Here is a 17849-nt window from a genome sequence, read left to right as displayed (position 1 = left end):
CTTATTATATAGTGCTGCTTCTAACTGAGCTGGGACACTGATCCCATTTCTGCTTCTCCTGGGGACTGGTACTGTCATTGTAGAAATTAGTGCAGGCAGAGTTACAGGATTAGACAAACTAAGAAAATGACAGCTCCTTTTGTCACTAGAATTACATCATCTTACACTCCCTTCCTGACCATCTCCATTTAAGCTTTTGGGACTCAATCACAATTAGGAAATATAAATTCTGAGTTAGTGTTATTGCTTGCAGCTATTAAAAGCAGAGACCCAGGCATGAGAAAGGTCTGTCAGCTCTAGCAAATGAATCACTTTCTCCCCAGACATTTATATATGCGTTGGAGGCCACACAGGGGTAGCACAGTTGTTTGTAAATTATCGGCAGATAAACTCACCTCATATGAATCAACATGCCAGCTTTCTTTTTTAATTTATTTTTTAGCTGTAATAAAATACATACAACATGAATTTGCCATTTGGTAAGTGTCCAGTTGAATGACTTTGAGTATGTTCACAGTATTGTACAACCTTCACTGTCACCTATCTCCAGAAGTGTTTCATCTTCTAAAACTAAAATGATGCACCCATTCAACATGAGCTCCTCTACCCGAATCTTGAGAGCCACACCTATTTTCTGTCTAATCAGTGGGCTCTTGTGGGTGGAATTCTTGCAGTTTTTATCCTTTTGCGACTGGCTTATTTTACCTGGAATACATCACAGCTTGTTTTTGTGTTAGGAGCATAAGAAGAATGGGAGAACGAACCTCAGTGACAGGAATCCTATAACCTGTCAAACAACTTGCCATCAGACACTCTTTCATCAGAGACAGTTTGGACTCTTGATGTTACGTGTCCATCTCATTTTGGTCTTTGCCAGGGCCCGGTAGCTATATTATTTGTTGTATGTTTATTGTTCTTTGGGGATTATACTAACTGCTTATAGAAATTTGTATAGATTGACCTGCTTGATTATCAAGGAAATAAATGTCATTCTCTTTTCTTCAAAAAACGAGGACTCTAATGCTAATGTGAGTCTAGGAATGAAAAACTAGCAACAGATAAATCCATGTTCTTAGACATTCATCAGAGTGCTACACGGGGTCACATTCGATAGTCTTGTTTGATTGTCAAGGGACCCACCAGAGGAGGGAGACCAAAATCTTCATGCAGAACTAATGGAAACGTTAAGCACTGAGGTATTTCCCCTCTGTTTGTGGAGCTAAGGCTAAAGTCATGGCTTTCTTCTAAGTCACCCAGCTGCTGTAGCTGTTAAACACTACTTTACGGGGTGGAGCCGTAAAGTAGACCCATTTACCTGTTCGAGCTTTTCTTGGGGATTCTGGAAAGACCTTCTTGCTCTTTTTTGTTTGCTTGTTTGTTTGTTTACTTAGTTATTTTTGCAGTGCTGAAGAGCCAATCCAAGGCTTCAGGCATGATAGAAACAAGCCCTCCACCGCTGGCCTGTATCCCCCATCCCTTCACTGTATTTTGATGTGGCTGTGCATCACATCTTCCTAGGGTTTAACTAGATTGTTGGTGGTTTAGTAAAAGAAGACCATGATGGTAATTCAGAAGAAAGGAGGTGGAAAAACAGGTTGTGTGGGAATCAAAATAAGAATCGGTTATATGATCAAGAGAATCAAGAGAATAGAGGTTGTGTGGGCAGCCAGCCATCATTCTCCCAGAAACCATATGTATGTTATGAATAAGGCAAAGTTCGTTGACATGGAGACTAAGATTCGGAGTTGAGCTGCTGAGTGATCAGCTGCATCTTCTAGTGAAGTAATTGAGGAAATTATATGGAAAGAAATCAATGCTAATCATATTTCATTGAATGAGAGCCTTCCAGAAAATATATTAGATATCACATAATACAATAATGTGTTCTATAAAATATATCATCTCCTTCCCTATGATGTTCTGGAGGTGGTTTGGCAATATGTATCCTCCAGGCAGATGTTAAAAACTGGACTGGAGTGACATGATTCTAGAACTGCCTCTCTGGAAAAGCCTTTGATGTCAACTGATCTGAGTCCAAATTACTTTCTTCCCTGTTAGCGGCTTGTAGGAAAACAGGCCAGAAAGGTTAAATCAATTATTCTGTATCTACTACCACTGTGTAAATATTTCAGTTTTTCTGACTACCCTTGAAAAGCAACTTTAATCACTTTTTTTTTATCCCATTGTATTGGAAGTCAGTTTGAAAAGTATCCAAACTAATAAAAGAGGGAAGTGACATAATCCACACTGTCATTTTGGCAGTCACATTGATCTGGAAGCCACAGCTACAGTGAACTCATTTGTCATGTAAGAAGTCATTCTGGAAGTAGAGTAAAACTAAGAGAACAGGAATGAAGACTTAGAGCCAACTATTGAGTAATAGTTATAAGAACCTCCATTCATCCAAAAGCAAACTTTGGGATCCTTAGATGGGAGCTCTGGGTACCACATTTCCTAGACTAAAGGCTCTCAAGGCTCTAAAAGAATCCAAATTATTAACCAGCGTGTTAGTACATTCCACATTGCTCTAAACACGTGAGGTAATCACCTTTAAAAGAGCAAAAGACACCGTGGCTCGCAGTTTCAGAGATTTCAGTGCATAGCTACCTGGATCCATTGCTTTGGGCCAAGTGATGGAACAGAATGCTGTGGCCAGAAGCTCTCGGTGGAGCAAAACTGCTCCGACCCTGGCTGTGAAGGGAAAGAAAGACAAGAGGAAGCTGGGGATCCCCATACCCCCCTGCACTGGTATGAGTTCAATGATCTCACCTCCTAAAGTTCCCAGCCCATCCCAACATCACTGTCATCTGGGGACCAGGTCTTCAGCACTTGAACCTTTGGAGACAATTAAGATCCAAACTCTTACATCCGATTCCTGAGGTGGAGAGACTCCCTAAGTACTCAGGGACAGTTGACCTTAAATTAGAGATGCTTCTCTCCAACTCAAGTTTGTGTCACCCGAAGAAACAAGGACAGAATATGCGTGCCATTACTTAGCCACAGCTTTATTCCAGTTGAATGCTGGGGTACCTACAGGAAACTAACATTCCTACCCCCTACCAGGTCTGTTCAAAGTCTTACCAAGGAGTTTATCCCAGCATCTAACTTCCAAATCCTCCACCAACTGTGTCTTGAGCCTGTGGGATCCTAGGGCCTTGGTGTCAACAGCTCCTTTCTCTGAATCTTCTGCCTTCCAAGGCATGCCTGATGTCTTTGTGTGCTTGCTTTTATTTGGAGGGAAAAAGCATGGGAAGATTTATGGAGAGTCATTAGGAGGAGTGGGGGCGGGGGGGGGCTTGGCTTGATGCATGTGGAAGGAAGAGAAACTTTGGCTTCAGAGCACAAACAAAACTAAGCATGAAAATAGAAAGGGGATCTTGAAGTTTTGCCAGCAGGAAGGCAGGCTCTGCGTTGTGTTTACGACTCTGGGATCTGAAGTACAGTTTTGTTTTCTTTGCTCTCCTGACTCAGTCCGAGACTTGGCAAGTTTCTCAACATCTCCATTCCTCGCTTTTCTTCTTGGGAGGAGCAGTCCGGCCTCCTCTGGAGGCTAGGCTCATGTGGCTTTGTGTTTGGAGGGACGTTTCCTTCTCTGGTCTTCGTTTACTTGTGCCTGAAAACATTTCTTGCGCCTGTTGGCAGATTATCTCCGTAACTCAAATCATTGTTAGCTAAGACCTAGGCTTCCTCATGGCATCTGTGGCCCCTACATGGGAATGTGTGGGGCGGATCATTCTGAGTTGGAGGAACAAATGATTTGATTTTTGGTCAGTCCCTGGCAACCTCCCAGGCTTGTCTGAAGTCCCCGGAGAACAGTGGTTGAGAATCATACAAAAAGCATTCCTAGGTGAGACTTGTCGCTCTCACATGCTTGCTGACTAAGGAATGCACTGGAGGTACAGTCTGTCCATTTGTCCTTTCACTTGATAAATGTGGGGAGACCGATCTCTGGCCAGGGCACTGAATGGTGGAAAGGGCTCTGGCTGGCCTGGAGTCATTGGAGCTTAATTCTGCTATCAGGCATGCAACTCAGTAGTGGCAGGGTGGAAGAGGGTAGGAAGCTCTAGACAACTTATTTCCAGGTGACAGCAGCTGTTTTCTGACATAGGATTGTTGTAAGGGATGAACAGGACTGGTACACGAGGGCCCTAGCTGAGCCTTGCCATGGTTTTCTAAATGTCCAGCTCTTGTCATTAAAATGACAAAATGACCTACAAGAGTCTGTGTATCTTAGATGTTCTATCCTCTATTCATTAATTTTTGCAGTGGCGATGGACAGTGAAAAAGCTGCCATTTTGTCATTTTTTAATTTGTAAAACTTAACATATAGATAATGGTTAATCACCAGTTAGTGAATTTGACCCTGCTGTGTCCAGCCCAGTGTGCAAACTTGGTGTTGACTCCCAAGGGCATTGCAGGCGCTGTGTGTCAGCTCTGTGCTTTCCAGACACCCAATACTCTCTCAGTTACTCGCTATGTAACCCTCTTTGAAAAGGGGCAGGTAACTGCAGCTCACTGTGGTTAAGACTTGTTCTCTGTGTCTCACAGCTGGTGGGTCCAATCAGGTTTACAATGGATTATCTATTGCCCTGTAGCAGTATGACCATAAGCATGATGGCTTAACACAATACACAGTTAAACTGTCTCACAGTCTCTGTGGGGTGGGCTCTCTGCAGCAGAGCCTTGCTAACCTGTCATCCGGTGTTGGCAAGAGCTGCTGCAGCTTGTCCGACAGTCAACTGTTGAGCCATTGACTCACACAGCATTGGGCAGAACTGAATTCCTTGCAAGTGTTGTTTCTTGCTACCTTTTACCTGGAAGCAACGCTTAGCTTAAATTTGCCATATGGGCCTCCATAACACAGCCAGCAAACAAAAGACAGGTTAAATCTTACAAGATGACATGATCATGGTCATACAGTATTTATATCTTTGCCGTGTTGTGTTGGCTAAAGCAAGTCACAGTTCCTACCCACAGTCAAGAGGACGGACCCAAAGATGGCAAACTTGGAATGAGGGTCTTGGGGTATCTAGAACATGGCCACCTGCTAAGACTCCAGTAGAAACTGGATCTCTATAAACCCAAAGGGAGGATACTAATAATAGGAGGGGGCAAGGAGAGATTCTGAATCGTTTCACTGTGCCAGGACTTTCTGTGACTACTGGGTTAGACTAGAAGAAGACAGTGTGCGGCATTGTAGACAGAGCTTCAGGGAGGAGAAGATGTATCAGGAGAAGATGTGGCAGTGTGGCTTCGAAAGTGAGCTTCTCCACTCAGCTCCAAAGCCCACTCCTCTTAGGGGACCAAGCAAAGAACTGAAATTCACTCTGGCTTGTCTCACTTGGAAGTGTTTGACCTCACAAAGTGGAGGGAGAGGGTGTGTGCAGTTTCTTATTCCTGAAGTGCTGGCAGAGGTTTTTAAGATACTTCCTGAGTCTCTGAAATAGCTTGAGCAACAAGAATATTTCTGTTTTTCTTTCTGTACAGAAAGTGAAACTACCGACAGTGTGCCTAGCGATGAGGAGAGCGCCGAGGTGAGCTGTTTCCTATTGCCTCTTGTTTTAAAGCACAGGTTTACCTTTGGATCTGTGTGTGAGTGAGTGTGTGTGGTATGTGTATGAGTGTGTTTGTGTGTGGTGTGTGAGTGTGTATGTGTGTGTGTGATTGTGTGTGTGTGTGTAACTGAATAAGGAGAGACAGACACAAGACACAGAATGCACATAGCCTAAAATTTACCTTAACTTTTCATTCGGAATTGTAGAATGTAGTGCTGAGCACTGGGAGGGAGGAAGGGGAGTTAAATGTGCCCATCAGAGAGAGAGGTGAATAGAGCATGGCAGGAAGAGAAGATTGAAGTCAAGGCCAGGAAATGTTGATGCTCATATGGCTGTAAACATCCTGGTTTGCCAACTGGAGTAGAACGGCCTGCCCAGCCCAAAGAGTGGACAGAAGTAAGCATCAGGAACAGCTAGCAAAATTATCTTCGCACAGATCCGTGCCTTCCCTGAGTGGTCCTGCAGAGGTGGGTGTGTGTCCAGCCTGCTTACAGCTTCCCTGTAGGGAGGCTCACACAATGGCAGGAAATGGGCTGAAATGCTGATAGGGAGAAAAGGGAGCTTGGAGAAGAAGCTGATGTTTGGTTGAATTCCTAATATTCCGAGGTCAGGAATTCTGAGAAGACAGTAAGCATCCATGCTCCCATATGGGATGATCTGGCTTCTCCAAGGACTTTAACCCCTTTTCTGCCTGGCAACTGTGAGGCCAGTTGTGGTTCAGAAAATGTGACTCTCAGGCCCCATCCACTTAAAAAGCAATCAAAGCGCATTTGCTGACTGTTTCTAAGCTCCTTGTTCTCCTCTGAAAACTCAGGGTAAGTGATTAAGTTGGGCCAACCATTGTGACTGGAAACTATCTGGTATACAACCCAGGCAGCCTGGGCACAGGAACCAGAAGTCAAGTTGCCCCCTTATTTTGTGTCTCTGCAGAATAGTCTTGGCCAGGTTTCTGGGAGATAGCAAGTGGGAATTGATTTGAAAAGTAAGAGAAGCCATTGCTTTGCAGATGGCATTCAGTGGGGAGGAAAAGAACGTATGTGTGTTGATTATTTTCTCTCAAAGGGGAGACCACACTGGCGGAAGAGGAACATTGAAGGCAAGCAGTACCTGAGCAACATGGGGACACGGAGCACCTACCTGCTACCCAGCATGGCGACCTTTGTCACTTCCAGCAAACCAGATCTGCAGGTCACCATCAAAGAGGAGAGCTGTCCAATGCCTTACAACAGCTCCTGGCCGCCATTTACAGACCTCTCCCTCCCTGCTCCAGTGACCCCCACACCCAGCAGCAGTCGGCCCGACCGGGAGACCAGGGCCAGCGTCATCAAGAAGACATCTGATATCACCCAGGCGCGTGTCAAGAGCTGTTAAGCCTTTGACTCACTGGTGGTTGTTGGGATTTCTTAGCTTTGTGTCGTTATTTGTTTGTATTTTATTTTTCTCTCTGATCCCTATCTTAGACAAATCCGAAGGGGAAAAGCCTTGACAATAGAATATTGATTGCTGTGTCCAACTCCAGGGCGGGAGCTTCTTTTTAACTCAGGACTCCAGCCCCTTGGTAGATGTGTATCTCTAGAACCTGCTGGATCTCCCAGAGCTACTCCCTCAAGTTCATGGACCAACAGCCACACGGGCAGTGGAGGTGCTGCGTTGCCTACGGTCAAGGCCAGCATGGTGGAGTGGATGCCTCAGAATGGACGAGAAAATGTGAACTAGCTGGAATTTTTTATTCTTGTGAATATGTACATAGGGCAGTACTAGCCACGTTGCGGTCTGCTTCTGCACCTTATCTTGAAGCACTTACAGTAGCCTTCTTGTGATCTTGCTCTTCACAGCACACTCGGAGTCCCCTTCTGTGCCCATTACCTCACTGCCCACGCCTCCCCCTCCCATCCAGTCCCACCCACCCCACCTGTCCCGTTCCTTCTCCCCTCTTCTCTCCTCAAAGGCAATGATCCACATCTTGGAGGAGGAGGAGGAGGAGGAGGAGGAGGAGGAGGAGGAGGAGGAGGAGGAGGAGGAGGAGGAGGAGGAAGAGGAGGAAAGGAAGAAAATTAATTTCTCCACAGCTGTCCCACTTTAAGACTGCTTGAAAAAAAATCTTTCTAATCTGCTATGCTTGAATGCCACGCGGTACAAAGGAAAACTGTCATGGAAATATTATGCAAATTCCCAGATTTGAAGACGAAAATACTCTAATTCTAACCAGAGCAAGCTTTTTTATTTTTTATACAGGGGAATATTTTATTCAAGGTAAAATTCTAAATAAAATATAATTGTTTTTTATCTTTTCTACAGCAAATTTATAATTTTAAGATTCCTTTTCTTGTTTATCAGCAGTTGTTATTACATCCTTGTGGCACATTTTTTTTTAATTTTGTAAAGGTGAAAAAAACTTTTATGAGCTCATGTAGCAATCAAATTATCCTGTGGATTGATAATAAATGAATATGGTATATAGTTAAAATTTTTAATGGGTATCACTTCTGGCTTTATCTGTGTCTATTTGCATAATCATGGATCAGGGCTGACAAAGTGTTTATTCTCGGAGTCCAACATGCTTTCCTTTCCCGTTCACAAAAACACATAGATGGTTCCTATGGTGAGGCTGCGAATAATTTCCTCTTTTGAGTGCCCACTGCACTGGGCCCTGGGCAGAATGTCCAACACCATCTTGGTCCTTTCCATCTTTGCTCATCACAGAAAGGGTGTTCATCACTGTTCCATGAGGTAGGCGTGGAGACCTGAAATGAAGACCCTCTGCTCAGGTTACCCAGGCAACACAAGGCCAGGATGCTGGTGGAGCCCAAGTCTGGAGGGTTTCTGAAGGAAGTCTGCTTCCTCTTCCTCAGTTCTCTGTTGTGAATAGATTCCTCTCATCTCGGTGTGGTTTCTGCCCTAACTGTGGGCTTAGACATAGCTCACGTTTGTGTTGTGTTAAAAATCTGGGCACAGATAAAAACACTTTGAGTAGTGAGAAATAGTTGTTGGATTCTTCCTTTGTGTTACTCTAGCTTCTAAGGCCTGGGCTCTTTAAATGAAGGCCCTGCTTTGAAAGTGTATGACTTTGAGAACATTGGTCTCTATCACCTAGTTGGAATTTTGTTTTCTTTCCTTTTGAATTATCCTTATTGCCTTCATATACACACCTTGTTTCAAGGTACAGCCCTGACCTTGAGAAGGTCACCTCTTTTGCCTCCCATGCTTCCGTAGAATACTAAAACATAGCTGCCTTCCTGGCACCTTTGAGGGTTGTGAAAAGATCACTAAGTTAATGTTTGAAAGGTCCTTTCAATTTATGAAAGGACAAAGGGCTCTTTTTATGTCTATCTCTATGTGTGACTGCAGATACAGCCAGTGACCATAAAATTATCATCCCCGAACGCAAATCAATGGAAACACGTGACTGTTGGGTGAGTTTGAAACGCCTCACACAGGTGGCCGGTTGTTTCTTTTCAGAGCTCCTTTGTGGGGAGTGTTTATTTTGATTCCTTAGGACAAGTTGTAAGGTCCCCAGTCTATGAGCCCTCCCTCCCTTTGGTAGTTTATATTGTAAAATCTCATTAATCACCCTGTTTTGTTCTGTTTGCAAAACAACACAAACCTAGTAATAGAAGTTGGTCTAGCTCCTGTGGTGATCAGTAGGTCTGCTCTCCCTTCCGCACCCATAATGCCATGCCGCTGCCTTACTGCATTCCTGTGGCGGTAACCAGACTAGCAGCTAAATTCAGGATTCAGACATAGACAATTCAGGTGCTCAAGATAATACTCTATTGCCAATAAGACCACAAAACAGAATGATGCTTAAAATACCCCCCACGGAAGGCTGAGTTATTTCTAAGTCGCACTTGCCAGGAGTACAGGAAAACAAGTAAGTTACACAATGCCCTGGGGTAGGCGTGAGGGAACCAAACAAACCAGATGGACAGAGCTTGTTGTCACTTAAAGGAAGTGCCGGGGACACGTGATTTATTTAGTTGGCCTCTGTGTGTGCTGATATGGCTTTTATGATGGGTTTTGCTGTGGGTGTGTTTTAAGTAGCCCTGTAACTGCCTTGCAGACAATAGTTTCCATTCTCTATAGGTCACACCCGTAACAAAGTTCCTTACACCTCTGTGATCTGAGAATTCATTAACAGCAGTAAGGTAGGGCTAACTGAGCCCCTTGATGTGATCGGCTGCCACAGTGTTGTTTGGGTGCCTTCCATACGTCCATCTTCATCCCTAGCCTTCTTTCCTTATTTCGATGTCAAAGCTATGTTCCATCTACTTGAATATATCAGATATATGTGGCTAAGAAATACAAATCCTTCAGCCATCAAAGCCCTAAAATGATACCCTTTTTTGTTGTTGTTGTTGCCCCAAATGCAAAGGGTACTATCGTGTAACCCGCTCCAGAGGTAGAAATTTTAGGAACGGGGAAGATGAGTGATTTGGTTTCAGGATTCTTAGTTTTCAAGTTGATGCTTTTAAAAGTGTTTTCCATGTGAATGAAAAAAAATGTGTTAAGCCCCAATGGCCTCTTGCCCCTACATCTGAGAGATGAAACATTAGACCCTCCGTTTGCTAGAGGCTGTCCTTTGAGTGTTGAATTCATCAGGCTTTAAAAGCCCCATGTCACTTTAGCTTTGGACAAACAGACTCAGATAAAAGGAGGAAATCAAAACCCAAGTCTTCCGCCAAATCTTTCCTGATGACAGACAAAGAAACCTAGGAAAAGGCTGGCAAACAGATAGCTGGGTTTCACACTTGCAGGGGTAGAATATCCAATACCTTTACTAGTTTGGGGTTTGGAAATAGTATGGAGGCAGAAACTGGTTTTAACTAGTTGTATGAAGCCATTTCATCTGAAACTCCATCTCTTGATATAACCTAAGGCTGGGATGACTGAATAGAGCCACAGGGCTAGGAATCTAACCTGCCAGGGAGCCTGAGCACATCCCCCACTGTGTTCCGGCCGTGGTGGACCCCTCCCAAGGGGTATCCCCACTGGTTTTCTATCTCTCCCAGGACTGAAAGCCTCTTAAAGGAGCATCTCCTCCACGCTCCCATTCTCATAAGTGGCACAAGGCAGGTATCTATAGATAATCACACCAGCATCTCCTGCACCAAATACCATCATGGCTAGTGTTATGAGGACAGTGTTAGTCCCCAGCTATGTCCTTCATCAATGACTTGGACTCCAGATGTAGACCTGGAGAAGGGGGTCTTGCCATGGGTGTGTAGAGCTTTGGGTAAGGAGATGCCAAAAAGTACATGCTGTGCTTGGGGAGATTGTTCCTGAAGCTGGCTAACTTCTGCACCCCTACCTGCCCTAGCAGACACAGAAATGATTCTCTGCAGAACCCTGGGCGTTGCTGGCCCTGCTGTGATCATAAATGAGGGCTCTAAAGAGATTTGCCTCTGTGGCCATTCTAACAACAGGTGCTGAGGCACTGTCTGAAAATAGAGCCTCGGAGGAAGGAAGTGGCCAGGCCTGATAGCTGGTTTTAGCAAAAATGTTGTCTGTCCAAGAACTTTGGTCATGCTGCGAAGGGATTGGGAGAAGGGACGTTTCAGAGTTTACATAGTCTAGGGGTACAGCTCAGTGAGAGTGCTTGTCTGACATCTGCAGGGCCTTATGCAATCCCCAGAACCCTGAGAATAAATAAGAAGCAAATAAAAAAATTAGTTAAGAGTCTCTGCAGTCCGGCAAGACCACATTCTAGAATCCCTTGGCATGATTTCAAAAGAAAGCAGAACATGTGTCCTGAGCCTATAGATTTGGTCACGTTCTCCATATCTACTCTGCCACCATGTTCAGACGGATTGTTGGCTTTGTGGGAAATACTGTGCTGTTGACTTAATACCTTATACTCACCGCTTAAGAGTCACTGCTGTCAAACTCACCCAGTGGGTTTGAGTGACACCACCTTTTGTGCAGGTCTGGAAAAAAAATGTCTAGGCCACTAATATCTCTAAACTCAAGTTTTTGCTGAGAAGGATATATTAAAATTGGAACCCCTAACATGCACCCACACAAACTGTTGAAGGGAAAAGACTCCAGAAAGCTTCCTTCTGCTTAAAGCTTGGGTCTTGTCTCTGGGATTGCTCCTATTGCCCTCAAACTCCCCAACATACCATTTCAAAGAAACTTTAAGTCCACATATTGTACTGGGGATGTGCATGAGGTCCCAGGACGATGTAAACCACTAGTTAGGAGTGGTTCCTATGGTTAGTGATGAGCCAGGGTTTATCCACTCTGAGCATGAACACTGACAAATATTCTTTGTGGAGCTCACTACTCTGTCTGCCAGCAATTCCCCTCCAGGGCTGTAAATCCAACTCTTATCTCTATCTGCAGCATCTTTGCTCTGGGAAGCCCATACATCATGCTTTTAATGTGACTGTGAAATGCAGAAGAGGCTTCACAATCCCAGCTTCCACGACATTCCCCCAATGTGGAAATTAGAATTTTAGGGAAGTGCAAAATACAGTCAAAAGCTTTTGCTTGAATTCTAACTAGTGACTTTAGGGGGTCGCATGGCAACCCGGCCACTGGATGGTTAGCATGTTTTTAAGTTTCTATTTGCAGGATTTAAAGTGGGATAATTTTAAGTGACTTTCTTCTAGCACCTCATGGCTTGAATCTGGTAACTAATGACGGAGAGGTTCTGTAGAATAAGGAATTTTCACTGTCGAAATTGGAACTGTCTCAGGTAAGGGGTAGGTTTTAGTTGCCCTGGATAAAATGCTAAAATCAGAGGATAATGTGTTGTACTCTTTTGAGAATGTCCAAAAAATATTTAAGCTTCCCAAGAAAGTGTTATTGGAGGTATTTCGATGATGAGTCTATTACAAATCCATTCATTTAGGCACGGTGTGTTTTATGAAGAGACACAGACTTCATTCATTCAACACTATCAAGTTCCCAGTACATGCTGGTCTTACGTGTTAAAGCCACACGGAAGTGACTGGAACTTCTAATAGGGCATGCATTCCAGCAGTGAGTGGGTGGGAGAGACTCGGTCAATGAACAGTAACCATTGGGTGACAATAAAGGCTATGGAGGGAAATAAAATGGGGGGGAGGGAGACGGGGCAGTGGGGATACTCAAAGCCATCATTTTCGTGTTGGCAGGGCTGGCAGTTGCAGAGCTCAGCAGTTAGAGGAAAAGAAGGAAAATGGTTCGTATCAGCAGTGCTCTGTTGCAGGAAGCAAAAACCACATTAGCTATTTTAAGCACAAAGGCATTGACTAGGGAGAAGCAGCCGCTTCTGTGGGCAAGCTGGACAAGGCTCTGAAGGGTGGGTTCCACCTCCATCGCCACTGTGGAGGTGGGATTCTGGGAGACGTCGGCTCTGTGAACACATTGCGTTAGCTTCGGTCTCATCAGAGAGTGCCTGTCACAGCCACCTCAACTAGCTCTCAATATAAACAACTTTCGTAACTGAACCCCAAGCCATTACTTTAGAAAGTCCCAAGGCTCCTTGTCACTTTTGGGACTGGTTACAGCTGAATCAGGAAAATGGCTTCAGTCTCACCACTGACTTCCCATTCTTGTACAAGTAGAGTCCAATTTTGCAGTTAAGACTAAGACTGAGAAATTGGGTTCCGGATTTCCAGCCACAGCAGCAGAGAAGGTTACACTATGAACTCATGAGAATGGATGTCACAGGCTGTTCTGGATATCCAACCCACCTCAAGAGACCATTGCAAGAATGCTACAAGCAGTGAGACTACCCAGAGGAGGCAACTTCGCCCTGAACACTTCAGCAAACGTGGAAAGGCAGCTTGACATAGTGGCCGGAACAAGGCTTTTTGTTTAACTTGTTTTTGGTTTTGCTCTTAATTTTTAAACATTTTCGTTATTTTATGTATATTGGTGCATTGTCTGAATGTAAATCTGTGCACCGTGCGTGTGCCCTCACAAACAAAGAGAGGACATGGGGTCCCCTGGAACTGGAGTTACAGACAGTTGTAAGCTATCATGTGGGTGCTGGGAGTTGAACTCATGTCCCTGGAAGAGCAATGGGTGCTCTAACCTCTGGGTAAACTCTCCATCCTTGATGATGTTTATTTAGATCCCAGGCTGGCTCCATTTGCTATATTTTCTATGTTGCTGAGGCTGGCCTGGAACTAAGTCCTGCATTTGCATCCAAGTGTATGACTGCCTCAAGTGTAGGGTACACGTTCATTTCAGATCAGCCTGTGTTCAATTCATACTTACTTGCTAATGGCTTTAGACAACTGTCTTGACATTTTGAAAGAACAGTTTCTTTCTAAAAATGGGGCTGTTAACACCTCACTTGTAAGGCTGTTATATAATTAAATGTGATAGTGCTGCTTATACAGGAAGAATAGTGTAGATACTCACTTGCAGCCTCTATAGTACCTGTGCAAAAGCTAGCTATGAGCTGTAGTTTGGAGAACTGGTACCAGATTATCCATAGTTTCCCAGACTCATGTGAATTCGAGAGTTTATCATTGAGGAACTCAGATCTCAAACATGTGACTGCAATACACACATACACACACATACACAGAGAGAGAGAGAGAGAGAGAGAGAGAGAGAGAGAGACAGAGACAGAGACAGAGACAGAGACAGAGACAGAGAGAGGTGGTTTGAATGAAAAATGAAAATGGACCCCAGACTATGGGAGTAGCACTATTATGAAATGTGGTCTTATTGGAGGAAGTATGTCACTAGGGCTGGGCTTTGAGGTTTCAGAACCTCAAGCCAGGCCTGGTGGCTCACTGTCTCTTCCTGCTGTCTGCTGGTCTACTGATCCAGATGTAGAACTCTCAGCTACTTCTCCATCACCATGTCTGCCTACATGCTGCCATGCTTCTCATCATGACAATAAAAGACTAGATCTAACATGTAAGCCAGCCCCAATTAAATGTTTTCCTTTACCAGAGTTGCCATGGTCATGGTGTCTTTTCACAGCAATGAAACCCAAAGACGTGTGTGTGTGTGTGTGTGTGTGTGTGTGTGTGTGTGTGTGTGTGTGTGTGTGTGTGTACATATATATATTAACCTCACCCTCAAGCCTCATATCTTGGACTTCATTGAAAGATCCTAATTCTACTATGGCACTGGTATAAAAAGATTAATGGGTAAATTCTTCTCTGGTAAATACTGAAGAGTCAAAACTTTCTGGTAGTTTAAATTTTAAACAAATAGATTCACAAGCACTTTATAAAAGGACTCACACTAATGTGTGATGTTTGGCATATTGAAATTTGCTTCATTCTGGGCCATCCACATAATTTCCATCGAGGGCAAGTTTTTGCCATCATTCTCACCAGATTTGTGGATGTGGGGTACTTTGACTCAGTAATTTTGAAAGTAGACCTATTTTAGCACATTCACTAAAGCAGAGCACTGAGTTGCAGGGCGTTTGAGCTTTCTTGTTGTCTCTCATTCTAACAGAGTCTTATTGGACCTCTACACAGGACAACCAACTCTATGAGGATGATGCCTTTTTAAATAAAGACTTGTTTTATTTTAATTATGTGCATGTGCACTCCCATGTACTTGCATGCACACATGCATGCGCCCACAGGTGCTTGGAATAGGCGCATGCAAGTGCAGGAGCCTGTGGAGGCCAGAAGAGGGTATGGGGTCTCCTGGAGCTAGACTTATGGGCACTTGTGAACCTCCTTCCATGGGAGCGCAGAACCAAACTGTGGCTCTTTATGAGGTCAGTGTGTTCCCTTGACCGCTGAGCCACTTCTCCAGCCTTGGGCAGCTGCTTTTTAAGAACCTAAACACATGCGGGGTTTGAGGCTATGACACACCTTTCTGTGGCCTCTGCTTGGACGAACTCATAGACACACGTGCCGTGGAGCTTCATGGGAGAAGAACTGTCGTCCTGGTGTGTTAGGGACTGGAGTCCAGGGGGAGGATGAGACCAGCTGGAGCCAGATCTGCCCTGAAGGTGGAAGAAGCTGCCTTTGGTACCAGGTTGAATCCAACAGTGGGGCCCATGGAGAAGGGCTTGCATACCTCAAGAAGACAATGGCTCTGAATGATGGCTAATGTTCTGGCACCATCCTTCTTTAGTGGAAGTGTCTGTGGCCCAAGCCTGGGTGACAGTGAGGTAGAGAGATCAGACCTTCCTGGAAGGTAGCAGTGGTGGGGGACACACTATAGAATTCCCTGGACGTTGTGTAATAGGATTGTTTTAATTATCTGCTTGACACAGCCTAGAGTCACCTGGGTCCAGGACCTCTGTGAGGAACTGCAGGATTTCTTCTTTCGTAATTAAGTTAATTGAGACGGAAAGTTAGAGACCATCACAGGAAGTGCTTGGGTCTGAGTCTTGGCTTGCAAAAGAGTAGAGGGAGCTAGCTCAGCACTAGGTACAGATGCCTTTGTCCTCCTTCTGCCCTTGGATGTGATGCAACTGTTGCTTTGAGTACCTGCCTTGACTCCCTTGCTATGATGCATTGTAGCCTAGAACTATAAGACAAATAGTCTCACTTTCCCTAAGCTGCTTTCGCCAGGGTATTTTTTTAAGTCACAGCAGCATAAATGAAACTAGGAGATCTACATGACTAGATGATATGGTGTGAGTGTTTGGAGTCTCTCCACAGTCCATGTGATGAAAGTTAATTCCTAGAGCAGTGGTTCTCAACTTTCCTAAAGCTGGAATCCTTTAATACAGTTTCCTCATGTTGCAGTGACCCTAAACATAAAACTATTTTGTTGTTCTTCATAGCTATGATTTTGCTGCTGTTATGAATTATAACATGAGCATCTGTGTTTTCTGATGGTCTTAGGTGAACCCTGTGAAAGGGTCCTTTGATCCTCAGGTTGAGAACCACTGTCCTAGAACAACAGGACAAAAATGGAGGCAACTAGGTCCCGAAGACAGATCCCTCAGATTTATCACTAGCATCCTTCTTAAAGAGGCACAAAAGTTGTGTTTGCCTCTCCACCAGGCGGGGCCACATAGAAGGTACAAAATTCTGGTGCCCGAGTCTTGGGATTTCTGTGCTCCCAAAATGTCAACAATGAATTTCTGTTTGCAAATGACATAGTCGGAGATAGGTTGTTACATTTTCCTCAACTGATGACAACAGTAGAGTAAGCAGAAGAAGCCTTAGGTAAGAGGTGAAAACTTGATTGAAAGCAAGGCAGGGATCGGGGCCAGGACAGTAGCAGCTCTGACACTGGTGTAGAAGTATCCATAGTGGATCTATACTCAAAGACCACAAAGGCGGAGAATGGGAGACCTGGAGGAAAAGGGATCTGGCAAATGGAGGTCACTGGTGCCACCAAGGTACTGCTGCCACGGCACATGCTAGACTCAAGTTTAAGACAGCTGGTCTACTAGTATGCATCGTGTGTAAGCGCACTTGGGAAATACTTCAGCATTCCAATAATAACTCGATAATAAAAATAAGGTTTCCATTGTGGTGTGACAACAGTGCTGTGAAAATTGTCTCATTTCTTCTAGACAGTCTTCCCCCTTCACGTTTTTTCTTGGCCAGTTCTGCAAGGACCAGCACTCATTTTCCATAAACTCATCAAATGAGACCTGATATGCACATAATGAAAGTCCCAGGAAGAAGAGAAGCCATCAATGGAACAGAACTGAAGTCCAAGAGAGCCTTCCATAAATAGAGAAAATGTAAAATTATACATTGAGAAGACCCACTGTATACTTAGGAAAACTAACCTAGAAAGAGCAATTTTGAGGCATTTTCTAGAAGTCTCTGAAATTTCAATATCTGTGTGTGTGTGTGTGTGTGTGTGTGAGTCTGTCTCTCTGTCTGTCTGTCTGTCTCTCTCTCTCACCGATACTGTCTCTCTCCCCCCTCATCCTTCCCTCCTTCTCTCTTTCCCTCCCTCCCTCCCTTCCTCCCTCTCTCCCTCCCTCTCTTCATGGTTCTCCCCAGGAGTCTATAGGAATTTCCTAATGTTGTTCTACAAGTGACCATAAATCTGATGTTTAAAATAACATACATGTATTCTCTCACAGGTATGTCAATGGGGCCATGGTCCCTTTAGGGTTCAGGGGAGAGTTCTCCCTTATATCTCCCAAGCTCTGGTGACTTCAGGTGTTCTCTGGCCTGTGGCTATATCATTCCAGTCTCACCTGTCTCCACATGGCACTCTTCCTGGTCAACTTTCTGCCTTCCCTCTATTTTTCTCTCTCTGAGAGCTACACCATGTGCCTCCCTCTTATAGGAAGATTTTTCATTGAATGTAAGGGCCACCTGTATAATCTAGGACAATCTTGTCTCAAGATCTTTAATACAGCTACAAAAGGTTGTTTTCTAATTAATCTAACAGTCACATGAG

General features: G+C 44.4%; 1 protein-coding gene across 5 annotated transcripts in view; it reads left to right on the top strand.

Moving 5' to 3' along the window:
* Positions 1-7544, top strand: part of Irf2 (interferon regulatory factor 2) — a 99888-nt gene extending 92344 nt beyond the window's left edge. For all 5 annotated transcript variants that reach the window (XM_005066675.4, XM_013110854.3, XM_013110853.2 and 2 more), the window contains 2 exons: positions 5488-5534; positions 6618-7544. In XM_005066675.4, coding sequence (XP_005066732.1) covers positions 5488-5534; positions 6618-6926 — 356 coding nt within the window. In that variant the 3' untranslated portion in view covers positions 6927-7544. The remainder of the gene's footprint in view (positions 1-5487; positions 5535-6617) is intronic.
* The last annotated feature ends 10305 nt before the right edge of the window (positions 7545-17849 follow it).

This window comes from Mesocricetus auratus, unplaced genomic scaffold (genome assembly GCF_017639785.1).
Source record: "Mesocricetus auratus isolate SY011 unplaced genomic scaffold, BCM_Maur_2.0 Super-Scaffold_100026, whole genome shotgun sequence".
In the NCBI taxonomy this organism is placed as follows: Eukaryota; Metazoa; Chordata; class Mammalia; order Rodentia; family Cricetidae; genus Mesocricetus; species Mesocricetus auratus.
This window is presented reverse-complemented; position numbering and strand designations above follow the sequence as displayed.